Source organism: Orcinus orca, chromosome X, assembly GCF_937001465.1.
Source record: "Orcinus orca chromosome X, mOrcOrc1.1, whole genome shotgun sequence".
Classification (NCBI taxonomy): domain Eukaryota; kingdom Metazoa; phylum Chordata; class Mammalia; order Artiodactyla; family Delphinidae; genus Orcinus; species Orcinus orca.
In genome coordinates, this window is record NC_064580.1 from 16,079,947 (window position 1) to 16,104,275 (window position 24,329).

Consider the following 24,329-nt stretch of genomic DNA (forward strand, 5'->3'; position numbering starts at 1 on the left):
ATTCTAGACTGTTTTTAGTAAGATTTTGTCATTTTTGTAGGTATTTATAACTTCCTCGATCACAGTTTCTTGTTCTTAATTTTAAAAATTTTTTAAATTAATTAATTAATTTAATTTTGGCTGCGTTGGGTCTTCGTTGCTGCACACGGGATTTCTCTAGTTGTGGCGTGTGGGGACTACTCTTTGTTGCAGTGTGTGGGCTTCTCATTGAGGTGGCTTCCCTTGTTGCGGAGCAGGGGCTCTAGGTGTGTGGGCTTCAGCAGCTGTGGCACGTGGGCTCAGTAATTGTGGCTCATGGGCTCTACAGTGCAGGCTCAGTAGCTGTGGCGCATGGGCTTAGTTGCTCCAAGGCATGTGGGATCTTCCTGGACCAGGGCTTGAACCCATGTCCCTTGCATTGGCAGGCGGATTCTTAACCACTGTGCCACCAGGGAAGCCCTGGATCACAGTTTTTAGACATAAAATAAGCATATGTGTCAGAATGTGGCACACTTAACTCCTTAGAACTTAAGGATTCCAGTTATTATTATTATTATTAATTTATTTTTAGCTAAACCTTTGAGTCTCTCAGAGCCAAACTAATAGCTAAGACAGATATGCTGCTGGGTTGAAGATTGTGTGGTGTTTTACAGTGTACCTTGTTGCACAGAAATTTTCTTGAGGTTGGTCGGCAACCTAGTGTCAATCTGACCCATTCAGTGGCCACCTTATCCTAACACAGGAGTCTTTTAGAGTTAGGTGGCAAGCGCTCTAACAGCTTTCAAAGTGCTAGACTTGTGTCCATCAATTTTTGCAGCTTTTTTTTGGCTTCTAAGATTCCCATTACCAGTAGCCTTTATCTACACAAAACAAGACAAACATGTACTTCAACACACCAGCGGTAACCAAGAGATGTTACTGTGGACTGGCTAGGAGAAGGCACTATGTGCACCACCAGCAATTCCCAAATTGGAACTGGGGAAAGGAGTGAACCAGCAGACCCCCAAAATGAAGACTGTGGACTGCACTGGGTTTCCCAAAAGGGGTAATGTGTACTGGAAAGCCAGTTAGATCAGGAGCTTCCTGCAAAGAGAGCAGAACTCAGAATTGAAAGGAAATTACCCACAACCCTCAGAAATGGTGAGAAAGAGAAATCAGAAGTGTTCATGGGTACCACACCTTTGTTTCTCATTTTAGCTGAAGACATCAGAAGTCTCCTTCAGTCCTCCTGGTGCTGCCAGCAAATCTGTTAAAAAAACAAAATTCAACGGAGTAAGTTTGAAGATCTAATTGGCTTTATTCAGTGATTCATGAATGGGGCAGCATCCCATCCAGAAAACAGAAAGGAGCTTCAAAAAGCTGCAGGAAAGGAGAGGTTTTTAAAGGCAGAAAGGGGTAAGATAGGGAAGTCATAAACGGAAAGAAAGGAATATTTCAGGCAACGTCACCTTCCTTTGTGGGAAGACAAAGGTCTTTCAGGTTGATTACCTCACTAGTGCTGGCCAGGAAATTCTAGACTGGTTAAGATTACATTCCTAGGAGAGGCTGGAAAATACAATTAGGTTATGTATTAAGTCTCGGTTTACTGACATGGAGCTTAGCACAAGTGACTCCATTTTGGGCCTGTTGTCTCTTTTCTAACAAAACAAAATATTTCTTTAATTCTTGGAATAACATCTAGTTAACCTAGCTGTTTAAAAAATCTAATAATCAAACCATTCATAACTGCCCGAGGGATCCCCTCCTTTCACCCCCAGCCTCCTCCTTCCTAGTGTTAACTCCTTTACAATGCTGCATATTTAAATTTGGGACTTTCATGGAAAAACTATGAACACCACCGTTTCCTTTATCTTTGTTGTTCTCTAAAGAATTTTCTGAAAGAAAATTTAGAGGAGCCCTTGCCATCCTTCTTGTTATTGTGTTGGAGGATTCTTGGTTATAATTGCCATCAGTCTTTACTGGTACTGTGTAGTCTAGCAGAAATCCCTGTGAGCTGGGACCTCCTTCATTTTCCTCTTCAGTGAAATGGGACATCAGATAAGATGTTCTTTAAAGTTCTTGTCACTCAAAGGACTATGACTGTTCTCTGTAGCTGCAGGTGCATGTGTAGGAGTGAGGGGCATTGCTCTTCCCCTTCTGCCTCCCCCCTCACTCCCTTAGCTGATACTTCATTAACATTTTAACAGGTTCTAGTGCCTTTCCTCTTTTTTCCTTTTTTTTTTTTTTTTTTTGAGTAGGAGGTTTGACCATTCTGCTTTGTTTTCCCCCCACATCTTATTTTTTTTTTTTTGCAGTATGTGGGCCTCTCACTGCTGTGGCCTCTCCCGTTGCGGAGCACAGGCTCCGGACGCGGAGGCTCAGCGGCCATGGCTCACGGGGCCCAGCCGCTCCGTGGCATGTGGGATCTTCCCGGACCGGGGCACGAACCCGTGTCCCCTGCATCGGCAGGCGGACTCTCAACCACTGCGCCACCAGGGAAGCCCCCCAACATCTTATTTTTAAAAATTGCAAACCTTCAGAGAAGATGTAAGAATAATACAATGAATACCCCATGCACTTTACCTAGATTCACGTTAACTTTACCATTCTCTCTCCCTCTCTTTCTCTCGCTCTCTCTTCCTTCTTTCTCTCCAGCTCCATTTCCCTCTCTATTTGAAAGTATTGGTAAGTTGCAGACATTATATATTAACCTCTATATACTTTAGCATTAATGTCCTAAAAAAAGGGATATTCTCTTCCATAACTACAATCCTATATTACACTGAAAAAATTAAAACTAATAGAGTAATATTCTCTAGCATATAGTTCATATTCATAATTTCCCAGTTGTGCATAATTGCCCTTTGTAACTGTGTTTTCCTTCCCTTTGGAAGAAGAGCTTTCCCTAGCCCTCTTGTCCCCTCCAGTCACTCTGCTCTTTCTCCTCCCTTTCAGAGAGCTTGCTCCTGAAGGGTGTGTTCACACTGCTGTCCCCTACCTTCTCATTTACCTCATCCTGTGGAATATGATTTAGACAAGTTCTTGAATGACCTTGAAATCCCATGGAGCATTTTCAGTACTTACTTTGCTTGACTTCCTGGCGGCACCTGGCACTCCTGTACACTCCCGTCTTAAAATACTCATGGCCCTTAGCTTCAGTGACAGCATCTTCTCGTGGTTTCCTTTTATGTCTCTGTTTTAACTGTTTATGAGGGCTCTGTTTTCTCCCAACTTTAAAATATTGGGGTTCCTCTTGGCCCTCTTATTTTGTCGCTCTAATGCTCTCCTTGGGTGACTTTACTCCCATGGCTTTAATTATCATCAGTATGCCCAAACTGCCATATCTTTATTTTCAGCCCACATCATATACTATAATCCCTAGTTTGTTGGCATCAATTGGGAATCATTTTAAACAAGTACTTTTCTTTGTAAAAGGAGACTGCTTTCTTCATCTGAAATTATGATCCCTCACTTTTTAATATGATAATGTGTTGGCCTTGAGGTTTATATAGGATTGATACTACAGACACATTTATTGCCTACATGAAATAGGCAAACAAAAAGCCAAGCATCCTTTCTGTTCTTTATACCAATTAAATTCATCTTCATCTTTTTCTCTATTTGCTTTGTGATTGATCCACCTCTGCTTTAGAAATGTCAGGTATTATGAGACTCTGACATGGACTATTTAGATATCTACTGTAGAATCGTGAGCCTTTAGAAGGTAGAAAGTACTGCTGAAAGGATATGAAGTCCCACCTCTTTATTTTTTTACCAGATTCCAGCCTTGACTAGATAATTTACAAAGAAGCCAGCCTTATAGTTGGATCCTGTTAATTATTAGAAAATCCTGTTACAGACAGGCGCATCGATTCAGTGTAAGAAAGAGCAGTACCTCAGCCCCAATTGCCAGTTTTAGGTATGCCTTGTTTTATTGCACTTTGCTTTATTGTGCTTCACAGATATTGTATTTTTTACAAATTGAAGGTTTGTGGCAACCCTGTTGGCACCGTTTTTCCAACAGCATTTGCTCATTTTGTGTCTCTGTGTCACATTTTGGTAATTCTCACAGTATTTTCAACTTTTTCATTTTATTATATTTGTTATGATGATCTGTGATCAGCGATCTTTGATGTTACTATTGTGATTGTTTTGACATTTTTTTAGCAATGAAGTATTTTTTAATTAAGGTATGTACATTTTTTTAGACATAATGCTATTGCACACTTAGTAGGCTACAATATAGTATAAACATAGCTTTTATATGCACTGGGAAACAAAAAAATTCATGTGACTCTTTATTGCATTATTCATTTTGTTGTGGTGGTCTGAAACCTAACCTGAAATATCTCCAAGGTATGCCTGTATTTCCCGTAATCAGAACACTTTTCTATATGATCATGGCTTTATACTGCATTATCTTTTTAGCAGCTGCAAAAGACAAAAATTTAATGCTCATTATATTTGATCTTGGGTGAATGAGTGTGGCAGTATAACTCAGATTACTAATTAATAACAAGGGAGACATAAAACAGAATTGTAGTCAAGATATTTAATTTTTCTTTCTGAGTGAGGATTAAAGGTCATTACTGAATTGTTGAATAGAACATACTTCCTACAAGAAAATATTTTAATGATTTAAAATGATAGTAAATCTTTTACATAGATAAATTTCTCATACAATAATAATTTTTAAAAATTTGTATTTTCACGATAATGATTGTTTTAGAACAGTCGTTCACCTGCTCCACTTCAGCTGCTCATTCCCATTTCCTGGCCCCTGTGGCCTCCTGGATCAGCTCCACCTCTGCGATCTTTATGATCATTATCCCATTCTCTGATCTCTCAATTTTCATTGAAACCTCTGGACTTTAGACCCTTCCCATGTGTCTCTGTATCCCCACCCCCTCTTGTCTTCACTTCCTTCCCCATCCGTTTCTCCCCATCTTCTATTGGCTATCACTTGTACCAGTTAACAGAATATACACAGTAATCATGTTTTAGGCCATTTAAAGGAGAAGTAATAGGTGAAATGTTTGTTCCTAGACCAATTGCTAGCAAACTTTGGCTACGGTTCCTTGATGGGAAAGCCAAGGATATTAATGAAGTGACTTGGATTTTTTCTACAAGGATAATTCAGATTTTTTTTTTTTGAGTAGCCTTTAGAATTTGTCTTTTGTATCCAGAAGCTTCTGATTTGAGTGTTCATATTTACACATCCTATTTTGTCCTTTAATGGTTATTTTCAGCTTTGCTACAGGCTAGGTAGGCTGCAGCTGGGGCATTAAAAAAATAGAGGGATGAATTAGAGTATTTTATAATTGGAAAGAATCTTAGAGGTCACATAATCCCAAGTTATCATTGTTCATATGAGAAACCGAGGACCAGAGAGGTTAAGCAATTTGCCTGAGGTTACACAGTTGGCACCTGGTTGAGTTAGGACCAAAACGGAAGTCTCCAGATTACAAATTCAGAACTTATTTTTATTATCCCATGTGGATGGGTTGGTGGGTGGGCGAGTATGTGGGTAAATAAAAAGTCAAAGTAATGACCTCTATTTCTTGCCCTTCTCTGACTGGAAGGCCATATGTTTCCAAGGATGATAAAACTATGATCTGTCATTTGGGAAAGTGATAGTTTTGTTTAAAATATCTGTCATTGTTTTGGAGGCTGGACCTCATGCTTTCCTCTCGTTTCCCTCTTGTTTGAGAAAAATACTTTCCGGGGGCAAGGATCCTATGTTGTACCCTTGCTCTGCAGGGATGTCAGAGTTTCTGGAGGAGCGAGCCTCAGAGGGTCCCTGCCTTGCTGCTCAAGAAGCAGGCTTTGTGACCATCTCATGTTTGCTGGGCATGTGCTTTGAGCTGTTTTTCCAGTGAAGTTGAAAGTCTCGCTGGGACAGAAACATACTCTAGCAGATGGCAGATATCTGTAAACAAAAGCAACAGTGAAAACTGTGGTCCCAGAGTTGAGGCATACCCTATTCTCATCGTGCTTTGAACAGCTGAGGTAATAGATGCTTTTCCTCCTTGTTTAAAGCCTTTTGCCACTAGATGGTTCATTCTCTTTCCAGTTCATTTGAATTCATTTTAATCAGTTCTATCACACTTGTGTCGCTCTTCCTGCTTGGATATCAGGCCCCTTAAAGTTACATTAAATATTCACTCATCCTGTTGCCTCCTCAGGAGGCCTCTGATAGCAGAATTTCAAAAGCAGAGTCTTTAAATGCCTTACCGTTTTGAATATAAAACTTCTTATTTAAAGGACTGTCAAATAAACTCCTATTTAAAAAACAAAACCAAACATAAGATTCAGCAATTAGCATGAAGAGAAACGCAAGACAGGAAGTTTTAACTAAACAGTAATTTCACTCATTCATTCATTCAACAAATATTTATCAAGCATCTACTATGTTCCAGGGACTGTTCCAGACTCAGGGTACACAGCAGCTAACCCAATGGACCAAAATCCCAGCCTTTATGGAGATTACATTCTAGTGAAAGGAGACAGACAGTAACAAATGAGTAAAATATATGCTATATCAGATGGTGACAAGTGCTGTGGAGGGAAAGAAGGAGATAGGCAATGGGGGATGGGTGCCATTTTACAAGGGGTGTTCAGGAAAGGCCTCACGGAGAAGGCAACATTTGAGCCAAGACTGTGGACTCTAAGGAAGTGAGCCCTGTGCGTCCTGGTTGGCATGGCTCTTCTGCTCCTGGCTCTTGGGTTCTGAGGTGGTAACCTGTTTGTTCACACTAGTTTGTGAATTTTTTAATGAAATATTATATATAATTAGGAAGTCTTTGAGGGTACTAGAAGTTGCTAGCCTCTCTGAACCTGAAGTTTCCTTATGTGTAACATGGAGATGATAATACTTGTGGGGACTAAATGTCTTGTAGTAGACCATTAACGTATGGTAGCTACTTTGTTTTACTGTTAATTATAGAAATAACACTAAGCTTGATTTTTTTTTTGGTGTTGCTAATACTAAATAGAAGAGACTTTAGTGATCATTTATTCCACTACGTCATTGTGCAGACGTAGAAAGTGAGGCACAGAAAAAGATCAATAGCTCTATGGAGGTTAAGAGGTTGAGAGGTGGGTGCAATTCCTTGCTGTCCATTTCAACTTACTGGCTAAGTGCACTTAAGTAAGTTAGTCTCTCCCAGCTTCACAGTATGGCGAGGACTGACTGCAGAGATGAGTCCACTGCCTGGCCCTCAGTAAGTGTTCAGCCCTGGAACAGTTCCGTTGTGCTTGGTGAACAGAGCCCCTGAGCTGAGGCTTGGTTGGTCATGACAGTGACTGTCCCACAGAACAGACCTTTCAGGTGAAGCTGGGCTCCGCATGATGATATGGTGAGAACACTTGAGATTTCAGACATGGAATTATTCACTTAGTGATATTGAACGTCACTTGATTTCTTCTCCCTGTGGTTTTTCCCTATAAAGATAACGGTACTTGACCTTACGCCTATTTCCTGGGGTTTTCTGAGAGCTGAATAATGAAACAAGAGTCTCTGGAACCCAACAGCCTTGGAGAAGCTCATAAACACACACCCTCAGATGGATAGTGTGTACTCGTTATACCACAGCAGTACTAAGCCGAGAGGCTGGATTGCTGCTTCAGAACTCAAATTGTTCTTGTTAGAGTTAACTCTTGATTCTTATGGGCTAACTGGGAAAAATTATAGCATGAATAAAAGGAGCCAGCTGGTGTTGATTGCTCGTCACTGTAAAAGTTGAGAAAGGCGTTAGAGACTATATTTTAAATCTCATTCTCTCTCACCTGATTTCTTTCTTCAAAACTATGAAGCTATAGGATGGTTCAAAGGCTCCCAGCCCCAGAAGAGAGTCAGTGTGCCTGAATAATCCACAAACAACACAATACTTGTCACTATAGTTGCCATTTATTTAGTAAATGCTTTACACTGGGCACTGGCCTAAACTCTTCACCTGTAGTATCTCATTTCATCCTCATAGTAACTCTGTGAAGGAGGGAGGTGTGTTCATTTATCCATCTGTCTTTTATCAGTTGAATCGCAGGTGGAGAAGGTGGAGTGAATCATACTTCTCAGTATGTTGTACATTGTCATCATTGGTCTGCACAAGGCCCTTTCTTATGGTAGTTAGTTCATTAGTTTATTCCCTTTTAACCATATACTCTATGCTCATTCATTCACCCACCCCCCACAAATAACCAATCTCTTATTTTTAGTATCTTTTCCTTTCTGTATATTCTTACGAAACGTATCTTGCGATTTCATGTGCGTGTATTTTAAATTTATATAAAATGGTATCATGTTATATTCCATTCTGTCTCTAACTTTTTGATAACTGTTCTAACTGAAGCACTATTTTGAAGACCCATCCACGTCGCTATATATCGCTTCCAGTTGTGGCATAATATTCCATGGTGTACACTCACCACAGTCACATCTTCTCCTTCCTAGCAGTGGAAAGCCAGGTTGCATTGGTGTCAAACTCCCTACGGCTGCCAACAAAGAAGCATTGTATCCCCGTATGTCTCCTTTATGGACTGTGTGAGAATTGCTTCGGGGTATATAATGAAGAATGGAATTGCTACTTCATAGGGTGTACATAGACTTCAAATAGTGCCAGACGAGGAAACTGAAGCTTTGAGAGTTCTAATAACTTTCCCAAAATCACATAGACGGTAGTCAGCAGAGTTGGGATTCAAATTCAGGCTCCAAAAATGCTACTCTTGATGGCTGGGTCATCATTATTCCTGAGTATTTGAGACTTGAGGACATTGTACAAAAACATAAAGGAACATCTCGTTGTCTGTAGTTTTTATGTTCTTAGAACCTAGGAATCCAGGTGGACTGATTTTTTCTGAAGCACTTACCTTCCCCCCATAGCTCCACAGTAACTGTTTTTCTTTCCCTTTCGTATCCTGTGGGTCTGCAGCGCTAAAAGCCGCATTGGTCATCCAGAACTGGTACCGAGGTCATAGTGCTCAGCTGAAGACCAGACAACGCTATGCCCTCACCATCTTCCAGTCCATCGAATATGCTGATGAACAAGGCCAATTGGAGGTCTGTTTTGCAAGCTTGTCTCTTATTTTGGTAAAATGCTTCCCTTTACCCCTTTTATTGAAAGAATGAAAGTTTGAGTGCATTTTAAGCTGAAGAACCTTGGTGAAAGACTTTTATAGAAGATATAGTGACATTGTTTTGGAACTAGCTACTGAGAGAGTATGATTTGGGAAGAGGATGGTGTTTTTCAGTTCTGAAGTTCATATTTTTAAGAGGGCTGCCAGATGTCTAGTTAACTAGTAAAAAATGGTCTTATTCTGTTTTTCTGGTATGTGCCCTAATAGTAAAGTTGTTACTTTATGAAGTAAAAAAATTACTTTAAGGAGTTAAATAAATAGAAGAATTTCCTGGGAGCAGGGAGCAAACATATGAAAATTCTAGAAGAAAATATAAATGGGTGAGGAAGGACTTTGTCAAGCTTGCAAAAGTGGTATGTAAATCCAGCTTTAATGCTTTTTAATAGAAAAAAAGTACTTTTAACAATAAAAAGATCTTGGAAAGATCTGGTATAACGTATTTGTTAATGAAAAAATCAACTTGTAGAACAATATGAAGTTTTATCCCATATATGCGAAAGAAAATGAAGCATACTGTAAAAGTCTGGAAAAAGATATACAGAAAGTATTTACTCTGGTTATTTCTGGGGAGAAGCATGGTTGGTGGGTGGAAGTGGGTAGAAGGGGACTTCGCATTTTCATTCTGTATCATTTGTAGTTTTCAACAATCATATATTTATAAATTTAGCACATAATAAACATAATTAAAATAAAAATAATAAATAAAATAATAAATATTTAAAATAATTAAAATTTCAAAAAGAATTAAAGAAATTGCTGAATTTATTCTTGGTAGCTATAAAACTTATATAGTGTGATTCAGTCAGGTATTCCTTTAGCAGTTCACAGCATTGACTGTCCTTTTAAGTACTGTAGAATATAGTGATGGAGACAAAGGGAGGGTGAGCTCTCAAATTGATATGCTTTGTACACAGACATTCCAGTATTAGTACATTCTTTAAATATTGAGTCTTCTTTAATAACAAATTTATTGGGATACAATTCACCCATTTAAAGTAGAAAATTCAAGCCTGAACCAAGATAGTGGAGTAGAAGGACATGCTCTCACTCCCTCTTGTGAGAACACCAGAATCACAAGTAGCTGCTGGACAGTCATTGACAGGAAGACACTGGAACTCACCGAAAAAGCTACCCCACATCCAAAGACAAAGGAGAAGCCACAATGAGACGGTAGGAGGGGCGCAATCACAGCGAAATGTAATCCCATAACTGCTGGGTGGGTGACTCACAGACTGGAGAACACTTATACCACAGAGGTCCACCAACTGGGGTGAAGGTTCTGAGCCCCACGTCAGGCTTCCCAACCTGGGGGTCCGGCAACAGGAGGAGGAATTCCTAGAGAATCAGACTTTGAAGGCTCGTGGGATTTGACTGCAGGACTTCGACAGGACTGGGGGAAACAGAGACTCCACTCTTGGAGGGCACACAGAAAGTAGTGTGTGCAGTGGGACCCAAGGGAAGGAGCAGTGACCACATAGGAGCCTGAACCAGACATACCTGCTAGTGTTGGAGGGTCTCCTGCAGAGGCGGGGGGTGGCTGTGGCTCACTGTGGGGACAAGGACACTGGCAGCAGAAGTTCTGGGAAGTACTCCTTGGCATGAGCCCTCCCAGAGTCCGCCATTAGCCCCACCAAAGAGCCCAGGTAGGCTCCAGTGTTGGGTTGCCATAGGCCAAACAACCAACAGGGAGGGAACTCAGCCCCACCCATCAGCAGTCAAGCGGATTAAAGTTTTACTGAGCTCTACCCACCAGAGCAACAGTCAGCTCTACCCACCACCAGTCCCTCCCATCAGGAAGCTTGCACAAGCCTCTTAGATAGCCTCACCCACCAGAGGGCAGAGAGCAGAAGCAAGAAGAACTACAGTCCTGCAGTTCCTTTCACAGAAAGACAAGATGAAAAGATAGAGGGCTAAGTACCAGATGAAGGAACAAGATAAAACCCCAGAAAAACAACTAGATGAAGTGGAGATAGGCAACCTTCCAGAAAAAGAATTCAGAATAATGATAGTGAAGATGACCCAGGACCTTGGAAAAAGAATGGAGGCAAAGATTGAGAAGATGTAAGAAATGTTTAACCAAGACCTAGAAGAATTAAAGAACAAACAAACGGAGATGAACAATACAATAACTGAAATGAAAACTACACTAGAAGGAATCAATACCAGAATAACTGAGGCAGAAGAACGGATAAGTGACCTGGAAGACAGAATGGTGGATTTCACTGCTGCAGAACAGAATAAAGAAAAAAGAATGAAAAGAAATGAAGACAGCCTAAGAGACCTCTGGGACAACATTAAAGGCAACAACATTCACATTATAGGGGTCCCAGAAGGCGAAGAGAGAGAGAAAGGACCAGAGAAAATATTTGAAGAGATTATAGTCGAAAACTTCCCTAACATGGGAGAAGAAATAGCCACCCAAGTCCAGGAAGTGCAGAGAGTCCCATACAGGATAAACCCAAGGAGAAACACACCGAGACACATAGTAATCAAATTGGCAAAAATTAAAGACAAAGAAAAATTATTGAAAGCAGCAAGGGAAAAATGACAAATAACATACAAGGGAACTCCCATAAGGTTAACAGCTGATCTCTCAGCAGAAACTCTACAAGCCAGAAGGGAGTGGCATGATATACTTAACATGATGAAAGGGAAGAACCTACAAGCAAGATTACTCTACCCAGCAAGGATCTCATTCAGATTCGATGGAGAAATCAATAGCTTTACAGACAAGCAAAAGCGAGGAGAATTCAGCACCACCAAAACAGCTCTACAACAAATGCTAAAGGAACTTCTCTAAGTGGGAAACACAAGAGAAGAAAAGGACCTACAAAAACAAACCCCAAACAATTAAGAAAATGGTCATAGGAACATACATATCCATAATTACCTTAAACGTGAATGGATTAAACGCTCCAACCAAAAGACACAGGCTTGCTGAATGGATACAAAAACAAGACCCATATATATGCTGTCTATAAGAGACCCACTTCAGACTTAGGGACACATACAGACTGAAAGTGAGAGGATGGAAAAAGCTATTCCATGCATGCAAATGGAAATCAAAAGAAAGCTGGAGTAGCAATACTCATATCAGATAAAATAGACTTTAAAATAAAGAATGTTGCAAGAGACAAGGAAGGACACTATGTAATGATCAAAGGGATCAATCCAAGAAGAAGATATAACAATTATAAATATATATGTGCCCAACATAGGAGCACCTCAATACATAAGGCAACTGGTAACAGCTATAAAAGAGGAAATGGACAGTAACACAATAATAGTAGGGGACTTTTAATACCTCACTTACACCAATGGACAGATCATCCAAAATGGAAATAAATAAGAAAACAGAAGCTTTAAATGAAACAATAGACCAGATAGATTTAATTGATATTTATAGGACATTCCATCTAAAAACAGGGGATTACATGTTCTTCTCAAGTGCGCACGGAACATTCCCCAGGATAGATCACATCTTGGGTCACAAATCAAGCCTCAGTAAATTTAAGAAAATTCAAATCATACCAAGAATCTTTTCTGACCACAACGCTATGAGATTAGAAATGAATTACAAGGGAAAAACGTAAAAAACACAAACACGTGGAGACTAAACACTACATTACTAAATAACCAAGAGATCACTGAAGAAATCAAAGAGGAAATCAAAAAATACCTAGAGACAAATGACAATGAAAACACAACAATCCAAAACCTGTGGGATGCAGCAAAAGCAGTTCTAAGCGGGATGTTTATAGCTATACAAGCCTACCTCAAGAAACAAGAAAAATCTCAAATAAACAATCTAACCTCACACCTAAAGGAACTAGAGAAAGAAGAACATACAAAATCAAAGTTAGCAGAAGGAAAGAAATCATAAAGATCAGACCAGAAATAAATGAAATAGAAACAAAGAAAACAGTAGCAAGCATCAATAAAACTAAAATCTGGTTCTTTGAGAAGATAAGCAAAATTGGTAAACTATTAGCAAGATTCATCAAGAAAAAGAGGGAGAGGACTCAAATCAATAAAATTAGAAATGAAAAAGGAGAAGTTACAACAGACACCACAGAAATACAAAGCGTCCTAAGAGACTACTACCAGCAACTCTATGCCAAAAAAATGGACAACCTGGAAGAAACGGACAAATTCTTAGAAAGGTATAACCTTCCAAGACTGAACCAGGAAGAAATAGAAAATATAAACAGACCAATCACAAGTAATGAAATTGAAACTGTGATTAAAAATCTTCCAACGGGGCTTCCCTGGTGGTGCAGTGGTTGAGAGTCCGCCTGCCGATGCAGGGGATACGGGTTCGTGCTCTGGTCCGGGAGGATCCCACATGCCGCGGAGCGGCTGGGCCCATGAGCCATGGCTGCTGAGCCTGCGCGTCCCAAGCCTGTGCTCCACAATGGGAGAGGCCAGAACAGTGAGAGGCCTGCGTACTGCCAAAAAAAAAAAAAAAAAAAACTTCCAACAAACAAAAGTCCAGGACCAGATGGCTTCACAGGTGAATTCTATCAAACATTTAGAGAAGATGTAACACCATCCTTCTCAAACTCTTCCAAAAAATTTCAGGGGAAGGAACACTCCCAAACTCATTCTATGAGGCCACCCTCACCCTGATACCAAAACCAGACAAAGAGACTACAACAAAAGAAAATTACTGACCAATATCACTGATGAATATAGATGTAAAAATCCTCAACAAAATACTGGCAAACAGAATCCAACAACACATTAAAAGGATCATATACCATGATCAAGTGGAATTTATCCCAGGGATGCAAGGATTCTTCAATATATGCAAATCAATCAATGTGATACACCCTATTAACAAATAGAAGAATAAAAACCATATGACCGTCTCAATACATGCAGAAAAAGCTTTTGACAAAATGCAACACTCATTTATGACAAAAACTCTCCAGAAAGTGGGCATAGAGGGAACTTACCTCAACATAATAAAGGGCATATATGACAAACCCACAGGAAACATCATTCTCAATGGTGAAAAACTGAAAGCATTTCCTCTAAGATCAGGAACAAGACAAGAATGTCCACTCTCACCACTATTATTCAACATAGTTTTGGAAGTCCTAGCCACAGCAATCAGAGAAGAAGAAGAAATAAAAGGAATACAAATTGGAAAAGAAGAAGTAAAACTGTCACTGCAGATGACATGATACTATACATAGAGAATCCTAAAGATGCCACCAGAAAACTACTAGAGCTAATCAATGCATTTGGTAAAGTTGCAGGATACAAAATTAATGCACAGAAATCTCTTGCATTCCTATACACTAATGATGAAAAATCTGAAAGGGAAATTAAGGAAACACTCCCATTTACCACTGCAACAAAAAGAATAAAATGCCTAGGAATAAACTTTCCTAGGGAGACAAAAGACCTGTATGCAGAAAACTATAAGACACTGATAAAAGAAATTAAAAATGATACCAACAGATGGAGAGATATACCATGTTCTTGGATTAGAAGAATCAATATTGTGGAAATGACTATACTACCCAAAGCTACCTAGCGATTCAATGCAATCCCTATCAAATTACCAATGGCATTTTTTACGGAACTAGAACAAAAAATCTTAAAATTTGTATGGAGACACAAAAGGCCCCAAATAGCCAAAGCAGTCTTGAGGGAGAAAAATGGAGCTGGAGGAATCAGACTCCCTGACTTCAGACTATACTATAAAGCTACAGTAATGAAGACAATATGGTACTGGCACAAAAACAGAAACATAGATCAATGGAAGAAGATAGAAGGCCCAGAGGTAAACCCACGCATCTATGGTCAACTAATCTATGACAAAGGAGACAAGGATATACAATGGAGAAAAGACAGTCTCTTCAATAAGTGGTGCTGGGAAAACTGGACAGCTATATGTAAAAGGATGAAATTAGAGCACTCCCTAACACTATACACACAAAAAAAACTCAAAATGGATTTGAGACCTAAATGTAAGACCGGACACTATAAAACTCTTCGAGGAAAACATAGGAAGAACACTGTTTGACATAAATCACAGCAAGATCTTTTTTGATCCACCTCCTAGAATAATGGAAATAAAAACAAAAATAAACAAATGGGACCTAATGAAACTTAAAAGCTTTTGCACAGCAAAGGAAACCATAAACAAGACAAAAAGACAACCCTCAGAATGGGAGAAAATATTTGCAAATGAATCAGTGGCCAAAGGATTAATCTCCAAAATATATAAACAGCTCATGCAGCTCAAAATTAAAGAAACAAACAACGCAATCCGAAAATGGGCAGAAGACCTAAATAGACATTTCTCCAAAGAAGACATACAGATGGCCAGGAAGCACATGAAAAGCTGCTCAACCTCACTAATTATTAGAGAAATGCATATCGAAACTACAATGAGGTATCACCTCACACCAGTTAGAATGGGCATCATCAGAAAATCTACAAACAACAAATGCTGGAGAGGGTGTGGAGAAAAGGGAACTGTCTTGCGCTGTTGGTGGCATTGTCAACCTATGTAGCCCCTATGGAGAACAGTATGGAAGTTCCTTAAAAAAGTAAAAATAGAATTACCATATGATCCAGCAATCCCACTACTGGGCATATACCCAGAGAAAACCATAATTCGAAAAGACACATGCACCCCAGTGTTCATTGCAGCACTATTTACAATAGCCAGGTCACGGAAGCAACCTAAATGCCCATCGACAGACAAATGGATAAAGAAGTAGTGGTACATATATACAATGGAATATTACTCAGCCATAAAAAGGAACGAAATTGGGTCGTTTGTTGAGACGTGGATGGATCTAGAGACTGTCATACAGAGTGAAGTAAGTCAGAAAGAGAAAAACAAATATCATATATTAACGCATATATGTGGAACCTAGAAAAATGGTACAGATGAACCATTTTGCAGGGCAGAAATTGAGATTCAGATGTAGAGAACAAACGTATGGACACCAAGGGGGGAAGGCCTCGGGGTGGTGGTGGTATGAAGTGGGCGATTGGGATTGACATGTATACACTGATGTTTATAAAATTGATGACTAATAAGAACCTGCTGTATAAAAAATAAAATAAAATTCAAAAAAGAATAATGAAGTAGAAAATTCAATGGCCTTTTGTTTATTCACAAAGTTGTGCAATCATCACCACAATATATTTTAGAACATTTTCATCACCCCCCAACCAAAGAAGGAAAAAAATCACCTCTATACTGATTAGCACTCACTCCCCATTCCCGCCCTCTGCCCAGCCCCTGGCAACTACTAATCTGCTTTTGTCTTTATGGATTTGACTGTTCTGGCCATTTCAAATAAACAGAATCACACAATATGCGATCCTTTGTGACTGGCTTCTTTCATTTAGCATATTGTCTTCAAGGTTCATCCATGTTGTAGCATGTGTCAATAATTCATTCCTCTTTATTTTTGAATATTATTCCATTGTATAGATATAGCACATTTTGTTTATCCTTTCCTCAGTGGATAACTCATTTGGGTTGCTTCCACTTTTTTGGCTGTTATGAATAATGCTGCTATGAATAATTGTGTGCAAGTTTTTCTGTGAACATATTTGTTCAGTTCTCTTGGGTATATACCTAGGAGTGGAATTGCTGGGTCATCGAGTAAGTCTGTGTTTAACTTTTTGAGTAATTGCTAAACTGTTTTCCAAAGCAGCTGTACCATTTTGCATTCCCACCAGCAGTGTATGATGGCTTTAATTTTGCCACATCTTTGCCAACATTTGTTATTATTTGTCTTTTTTGATGATAGTCATCCTAGTGTGTGTGAAGTGGTATCTCATTGTGATTTCTGTTGACTCTTAGTTGACAAATCCATCAACAGCGTTAAAATCATAGATTTTGATATATTTGTATGGAAGGTCTTCCTTCCCTCAACTGCCAGATCTACTCCCAGATTGATAAGGTTCCTTAGTGTTCACTCTTCACGGGAGACAGGGCTTGGAAGTTATTTGTCCTGTATACATGCAGGTCTTTGCAGATAATTGGTGGGCATAGAGGCAGTATCTAGGTGATGATTGGAATACTGGTAGATTTCCATCTTTCCCTTCCTCCCTCCCTTCCTTCCTTCATTTACCAAATATATTTGGCATTTAAGAATATCCCTTATTCTCACCACCGAAAGAAATAGAAGAGATCATAATGAAAAAAATCTAGCAGCTGTCTTAAGTGGGTTTCCTAGAAGCAGAGTCTGAGATAGGGGCTTCTGGTACAAGTGACTTCCTGAGAGAGTATTCTCAGGAAAAACCTATAAGGGAGTGAGGAAAGCAAGATAGGACAGGGAAGAAGCTAGGCAAAAATATGTTTTCTGGAGAAGTCTGACCTCAGCCTGATCCCACTGGGAGCTCTGAAGTGTGAAATGCGTCAGTTTGTCCCACCCAGTGGCAAGAGAGGTGGGGGTCTGGGCTGTGATACTCTTGCTTCAGTTAGTCTTTTTCTATGGGCATCCCCCCAGGAGGGAGGGGTATCTGATATCCTAAGCGACTCTGGGGGAGCTGCTGCCCATCTGCCAAGGGCAATCCTGGGGAGGAGGCGGGCAGGTAGAAGCGATACCCATTACCATCTATGGCAGCTGGGAGATGAGAACCTTCAGAGGAGTAAAGGGGACTTGCGTGGAATACCAACAGTACCTGTTTGGGATTCATTAATTGATCAATGTATTTTTATTTTGTCCAGCTATCGAACTTCTTCTCCTTCATGTTGGAAAACTATACACGTCTACTTGAGGAAGATTCAGGTAAGTAAAAAGTTTAGTCTTTTGAAAAGGAGTCGTTAAATATTGAATTGTCTCATCAAGGAATGTAAACTGAAGATGAGAGAACACTAAGAAATTAAAAAGATGCCCATCTGTCTTGTCTGTGTGACACCAAGCAACTGGTGAAAACAGTTTAACTGGCTTTTTCCATCCTTGATTGCTGTTAACTAATTGACCATTTAATTTTTTCATTTTCAAAAAACTGAATTAGGGCTGCCGTGGTGGCACAGTGGTTGAGAGTCCGCCTGCTGATGCAGGGGACGCAGGTTCGCGCCCCGGTCCGGGAGGATCCCACGTGCCGCAGAGCGGCTGGGCCTGTGAGCCATGGCCGCTGAGTCTGCGCGTCCGGAGCCTGTGCTCCGCAACGGGAGAGGCCACAACAGTGAGAGGCCCACGTACCGCAAAAAATAAATAAATAAATAAACTGAATTAGATTTCATTTTACATTAGTATGTTGAATACCTTCTCTGAACCACAACCTACTAATGTACAATAGTAGCTTAGTAAAGAGGATCTTATTTTTAATCTACAGAACTTTTGTGCTGAGAGATCAAAATATCTTGACTATTTCATGAAACAGATCTGGGTGGGGGATTAAACACAGTTGGCACCATCATGTCTCTGTTTTCTCCATAGCTAGCTAGCTGTCTGTCAGGCTGTGTATTTATCTATCATTTATTTAGTCATTCTGAAATGACTGAATAAATCATTTCAGATACAGACAATATAGGGGTGATTCAAAATGATTTTAAAATGATAGTTATTGAGGAACTTCCCTGGCGGTCCAGTGGTTAGGACTCAGTGTTTCCACTGCAGGGGGCATGGCTTCAGTCCCTGGTCAGGGAACTAAGATCTCACATGCCACTCGGCACAGCCAAAAAAAAAAAATTATAGTTATTCACAAGTCATGTATTTCTCTGCAAATTAAGATCTGCCTGTTGTTATCTTCAAGGTAGGCACTTGACTTAGAAGCTCATTTTTCTTTAATTTGGGCCAACTATTTTTGCTCTAGTTAAAAATGTGTATGGCATCTAAAGCATCTTTTAATCTAGTGAGCATCCTTCAAAGTGGTGAAAGAAGGGTGTTTTAATGGTATGCTCTGAGCTAAGTACATATGTGTGAAACTAATTAAAGCGTTTAATGATCTGTAGAAGGTTTCTGAAAGGTGGAATAGCCAAACCTGAGGAGTGGGGAGTGGGTGGGAAGTAGGTATTTTGCCATTTTTTTTCTTTTAGCTAATTACAATTTGAAGACAGTTGTTTGTGCTTCATGTTCTTTGGCAAAAATATTTCTGAGAGGAAATATAATAATAATGAAATGAAACAGCCCTCTTTCTGCTAATGACCTAATATTTTAATCTGAGCTATGCATCAGAATCACTTATGGATATTCATAGCCACAGATGGCTGGGTTCCAGCGCAAAGATATTTACTTAGGCTCTATATTTTTAAAAATCTGCTTAAAAAAATTATACAAGTGATTTAAAAATATTTTTAAAATTTTATCAGAGAAGGGGACAGTGGTTTAAACTTCTTATGTAAACTTTTCTGGAAGAAAAGTATACAAATTATAGGAAAGTACACAAATGATAAGTATATGACTTAATAAATTTTCTCAGAGTAAACTCAGCCTTGTAACATGCACCCAGAACAAGAAATAAAACATTATCATAGCCACAGAAGCCCCCTCCTGTTCTCCGCCACTCACTACCCAATCCCTGCACCCTCCTCACTACTTTCCTGACTTCTACCTCCTAGTTTAGTTTTGCTTGTTTTTGAACTTCTCTGTATAAATGAAAACATACAGTTTTGCTTCTTTTACTCAACTTTATATTTGTGAGAGTCATCCATTTGGTCATTCTTATTGCTGAATAATATTTAATTTTATGAATATACCAAAGTTTATCCATTCTATTGTTATGGACATTTGAGTTGTTTTCAGTTTTGGTAATTTAAATGGTACTGCTATGCACATTCGTGTACTTGTCCTTTTTAGTGAACATATATATTCTTTTCTTTTGCTATATGCTCATTTTCAGTTATCTATTGCTGTATAATAAACCACCCCAAAATTTAGTGCTTTAAAACAACAACCATTTTATTGCTTGTGATTCTGTGGGTCAGGCATTTGAAGGGCTCAGTGGGGATGGCTTGTCTTTGTTGTACGTGCTGTCAGTTGGGCTCACTCAACTTAGCTGGGCTGGAGAGGGAGGTCCAAATGGTTTTCTTACATGTTTGGGACTTTGGTGTGGGCTGTGAACTTGGGTACCTCAGTTCTCCTCATGCAGCCTCTCTGTCCAACAGGATATCCTGGACTTCTTTACATGGCAGCTAGATCCCAAGAGGGCAAAGGCAGAAGCCACAAGGCCTCTTTAGGCCTTTGCTCTGGAACTCACACAAAATCAGTTCTGCCATATCCTATTGGTCAAAGCAAGTCACAAGGCTAGGTGCAGATTCAAAGGGGTTAGGAAAGATCCATCTCTTGCAGGGAGCAGTAGCAGCAGCATTATCTTGTAAAGGGATATGAATACAAGGAGACATGATTCGTTGGGGACCATTATTATAAAGATGTACCACAACCCAGGAAAGGAAGTTTGGAGTTATAGGGCATGCATATGCTTAGCTTTATTAGGTACTGATAAACAGTTTTACAAAATTGTTGTACCAAGTTATACTGCCAACAGTGTATGAGAGTTCCAATTGTTCAGTATCTTTGCCAACACTTGAAATTATCAGTCCTTTTCATTTTATTCATTCTGGTGAGTATGTAGTAGTATCACATTTCTGCTTTAATTTGCATTCCCCTGGTGAGCAGAGAAGTTGCTCACCTGTTTGAATGTTTAGCAGTCACGTGGACATCCCATATGGCAAAGTGCCTGTTCAGGTCTTTTGCCCATTTTTCTATTGGGTATCTGCCTTTTTCTTACCAATTTCTAAGAGTTCTGTAGGTATTCTAAATATGAGAATGTGAATCTTTGTTAGATAAATTTATTGCAAATATCTGTTCCTAGTCTTTGGCTTTTATCTATCCCCCTAGTATTTAATCTTTAAATGATGTCTTTTGGTGAGTAGACATTCTTTTTTTTTTTTTTTGCGGTACGCGGGCCTCTCACTGTTGTGGCCTCTGCCATTGCGGAGCACAGGCTCCAGACGCGCAGGCCCAGCGGCCATGGCTCAAGGGCCCAGCCGCTCTGCGGCATGTGGGATCTTCCCAGACTGGGGCATGAACCCGCGTCCCCTGCATCGGCAGGCAGACTCTCAACCACTGCGCCACCAGGGAAGCCCGTGAGTAGACATTCTTGATTTTAATGTAGTACAAGTTTTTTCTTTTATGGTTAGTGCTTTCTGTATCCTGCTTAAGAAACCCTTGCCTGATAAGAGTGTTCACGCATGTGTGTGTGTCTATGTGTGCTCATTTGTGCAAAAATAAATACAGGAGAAGCCTACAGGGTAAATCAGAAACTAATGACATTATTTACCTACAGGAAATGGAGGGATGGGTGGGAGCAGGGCAGAAAGACTGGGGAGAATGGGGTTTGGGTAGGAGAGATGAGGGGAAAGTGACACATCTCTGAGAATACCTTTTTGTAGTTCTGACTCTTAGAACCATGATAATGTTTCACATCCCTAAAAAAAATAATAATAATTAATTAAAAATAGGAAGAGAGAGAGAATGTGATTCCCAAGTAGAATACACACTGTGACAAATGAACTTAATTGTATTACAAATGAATAACCATCACCCAAAGGAGGTGGGGAAGAAACAAAATAACCTAAGTGACATTGGAAAATAGCATTCAACCATAATATGCCTTGATGAGGTTTCATTTTTATTTATCCTGTGTGGGGTTTGCTGAGCTTCTGTTATATCTAAGTTGATATTTTTGTCAGGTTTAGGAAATTTTCATCCATTAATTATTTAAATTATCTTTCTTTTCAAGTCTAAATATCTTTTTCTTTGTGAATCCTTGGCTTTTAAACTTAGAAGGCCCTGAAATATTTAAAATGTGGATTACCATGGCTATTTTTCTAGATTTTTTATGATTTGACTTCTAAAAGTTTTAACATTTCATAAATTTTGAATTTTTGATATTAAACTAAAAAAGGAAAATTTGATGCCTAGTGGTTGAGAATAATTAAAAAACACACCTACGAAGAAAATGTCCAAGTAGTTAACCAAATTTTCCCCATGACATTTATTTCATAATGTATCTTTTCACCATGTTTTGTAGTGCCTCCTTCATAATATATTCATTTAAAAATGTGTAATAGGGCATATTTCCGGGCTGTCTGTTATCTTATACATCTCTCTATTATAGGGTCCTAGAATCATACTGATTTAGTTATTATATGTATCAGAAAAAGAGATTTACAGATTATTGCTGTATGTTGATTTCACTTTCAAAATTTTTTCCAGCTTTATTAAAATATAGTTAACATATAACATTATATAAGTTTAAGGTGTACAGTATAATGATTTCTTATATGCATATATTGCAAAATGATTACCACAATGTTAGTTAACACATGCATCCATTCACATAGTTACAATTTTGTGTGTGTGTGGTGAGAGCTTTTAAAATGTACTCTCTTAGCAACTTTCAATATATAATAGAGTATTATTGACTAGAGTCACCATACTGTACATTACTGTAAGTTGCTTTCTGATGGCCCTTTTTGGTGGGAGAGTTCCAGACAACCTCTACCTAGGCCTGTTTGGCAGAAGTGCTATGACCCCTAAGCAGGGTATATTTAGGGACTGGAAGGTCACTTAACATTTCCAGATACCAGGGCCAGATGAATGGTTTTAACTCTGAGGCACAGAGTATGCTGAGACATTCTGGGTGTTCCAAAGATGAGAGGTGACCTACATGTCCTACTGCTTGCTCAAAGCCAATTCATAGGACTTGATGGGGAGATGCTGCACATCCATTCCCCAGTCTGATTTTTCACATCAGCCTCCTCCCACAGGTAGAAAGCCAAAGCTGCTATATACATAGCAACAGGTTTAAACAGAGTCTGGTGGAAGTGGGGAGTGGGATGGAGTGAGTGGAAGTGTTGTTTTGACTTTTCTTTCTGCTTCCCAGATCAATCAAAATGTCCTATCAAGCCACGTATTTTATATTTTTTGTTGCTATGGTGAATAAGATATCTCCCCCCCTATATCTCCCTAATGATTATTGGTAGTATTTAGTGAAGCGTTTGGTTTATGTCTGTTTATTTTGTATTGTGATACTATTGAACAGTAACATTAAATAATAATAATAATTATTACTACTACTCATATTTATTAAATGCCATGTGCCATGTCTTTTAAGTGCTTTAAATATATCATTTCATTTAGTTTTCATGACAAACCAGTGGAATTAGTATTCTCATCCCCCTTTTGTGGATGAGAATACTGAGGCTTATAAGGTAACCTCCCAAGGTTATTCATCTTATCAGTGGTGAAGCTGTGATTCAAACCAGTGAGATTAACCGCTGTATTATTTTAATTTTCCTATCAATTCCGGGAGTTTTTCAGTTGATTTCCTTGAGTGTAGATATTTAATCACACTGGTCACAAGTAACTTTATTTTTATATCTTTCTATGCAAGAGTCACTGCTCTATTTTGGCTTCATGTTTTATTATATTTGCTGGAGATACAGAACAGTGTTAAAATGAAACAGTGAAAGTGGGCATCCTCGTTTTGTTAATGATTTAATGGAAAAACCATTACCGTTGATTTAAATTTTAAAAAATACGTTAAGGAGGTATCCTTCCATTCCTAGTTTTCTGAGTTTTTAAAAAAATCAAGAACAGGTGTTGAATTTTACAAACTTTCATCTTGGCATCTATTGAATTTATTGTATGAACACTCATGATTTTAATCCTGATTCATAATTGAGAAATGAAATAACTATAAACATGGTTCAGTTTGTGCTTTTCTTTTTCCAGCAACGTCTGGAGCTTGTATTCAAAGTGACATATGCAGGTGGTAGAGGCAGAAATTGTTTTTTTTTTTTTAATTATGGGCTTTAGATTTTTCCTAGTCCAGATTTTGAGTCTGTACTGGGCAAAAGAAGATTGTGTGTAGGGGGTATTTTTGAGGTATTTTCTTTAGAACAACTTGTTAAGGCATCATTCAGTTATAAGTCAAGATTTTATTATATTTAATTACTGTAGATTCATGTTGACAGAATTGTAAACCAAATAGGTATGGATTAATTCTAATCACATGTTGCACAAATATTCTTATTGCTGGCATTCATTAAATTATTATTATTAGTTATAATAGTTACAGCCCACAAGGACAGTACTTGCATTTGAAATGTTAATGCTTTTGATTGTTTTCACATATGATGCACGTTAGCTACCCACGTTAGGAAGAAAATCTATGTTATTCTTTTTTATGTGGATAAAAACCAGCAGAAGGATTATGATTTGATGTTTATTGATATTTCATAT

At 38.9% G+C, this 24,329-nt stretch overlaps 1 protein-coding gene across 1 annotated transcript in view; it reads left to right on the forward strand.

Annotated features, from left to right (window-relative positions):
- Positions 1-7,136: 7,136 nt before the first annotated feature.
- Positions 7,137-24,329, forward strand: part of PPEF1 (protein phosphatase with EF-hand domain 1) — an 89,250-nt gene continuing 72,057 nt past the window's right edge. Inside the window, exons 1-3 of the mRNA XM_049704943.1 lie at positions 7,137-7,181; positions 8,840-9,016; positions 17,804-17,864. Of these exons, the coding sequence (XP_049560900.1) occupies positions 7,137-7,181; positions 8,840-9,016; positions 17,804-17,864 (283 nt within the window). The remainder of the gene's footprint in view (positions 7,182-8,839; positions 9,017-17,803; positions 17,865-24,329) is intronic.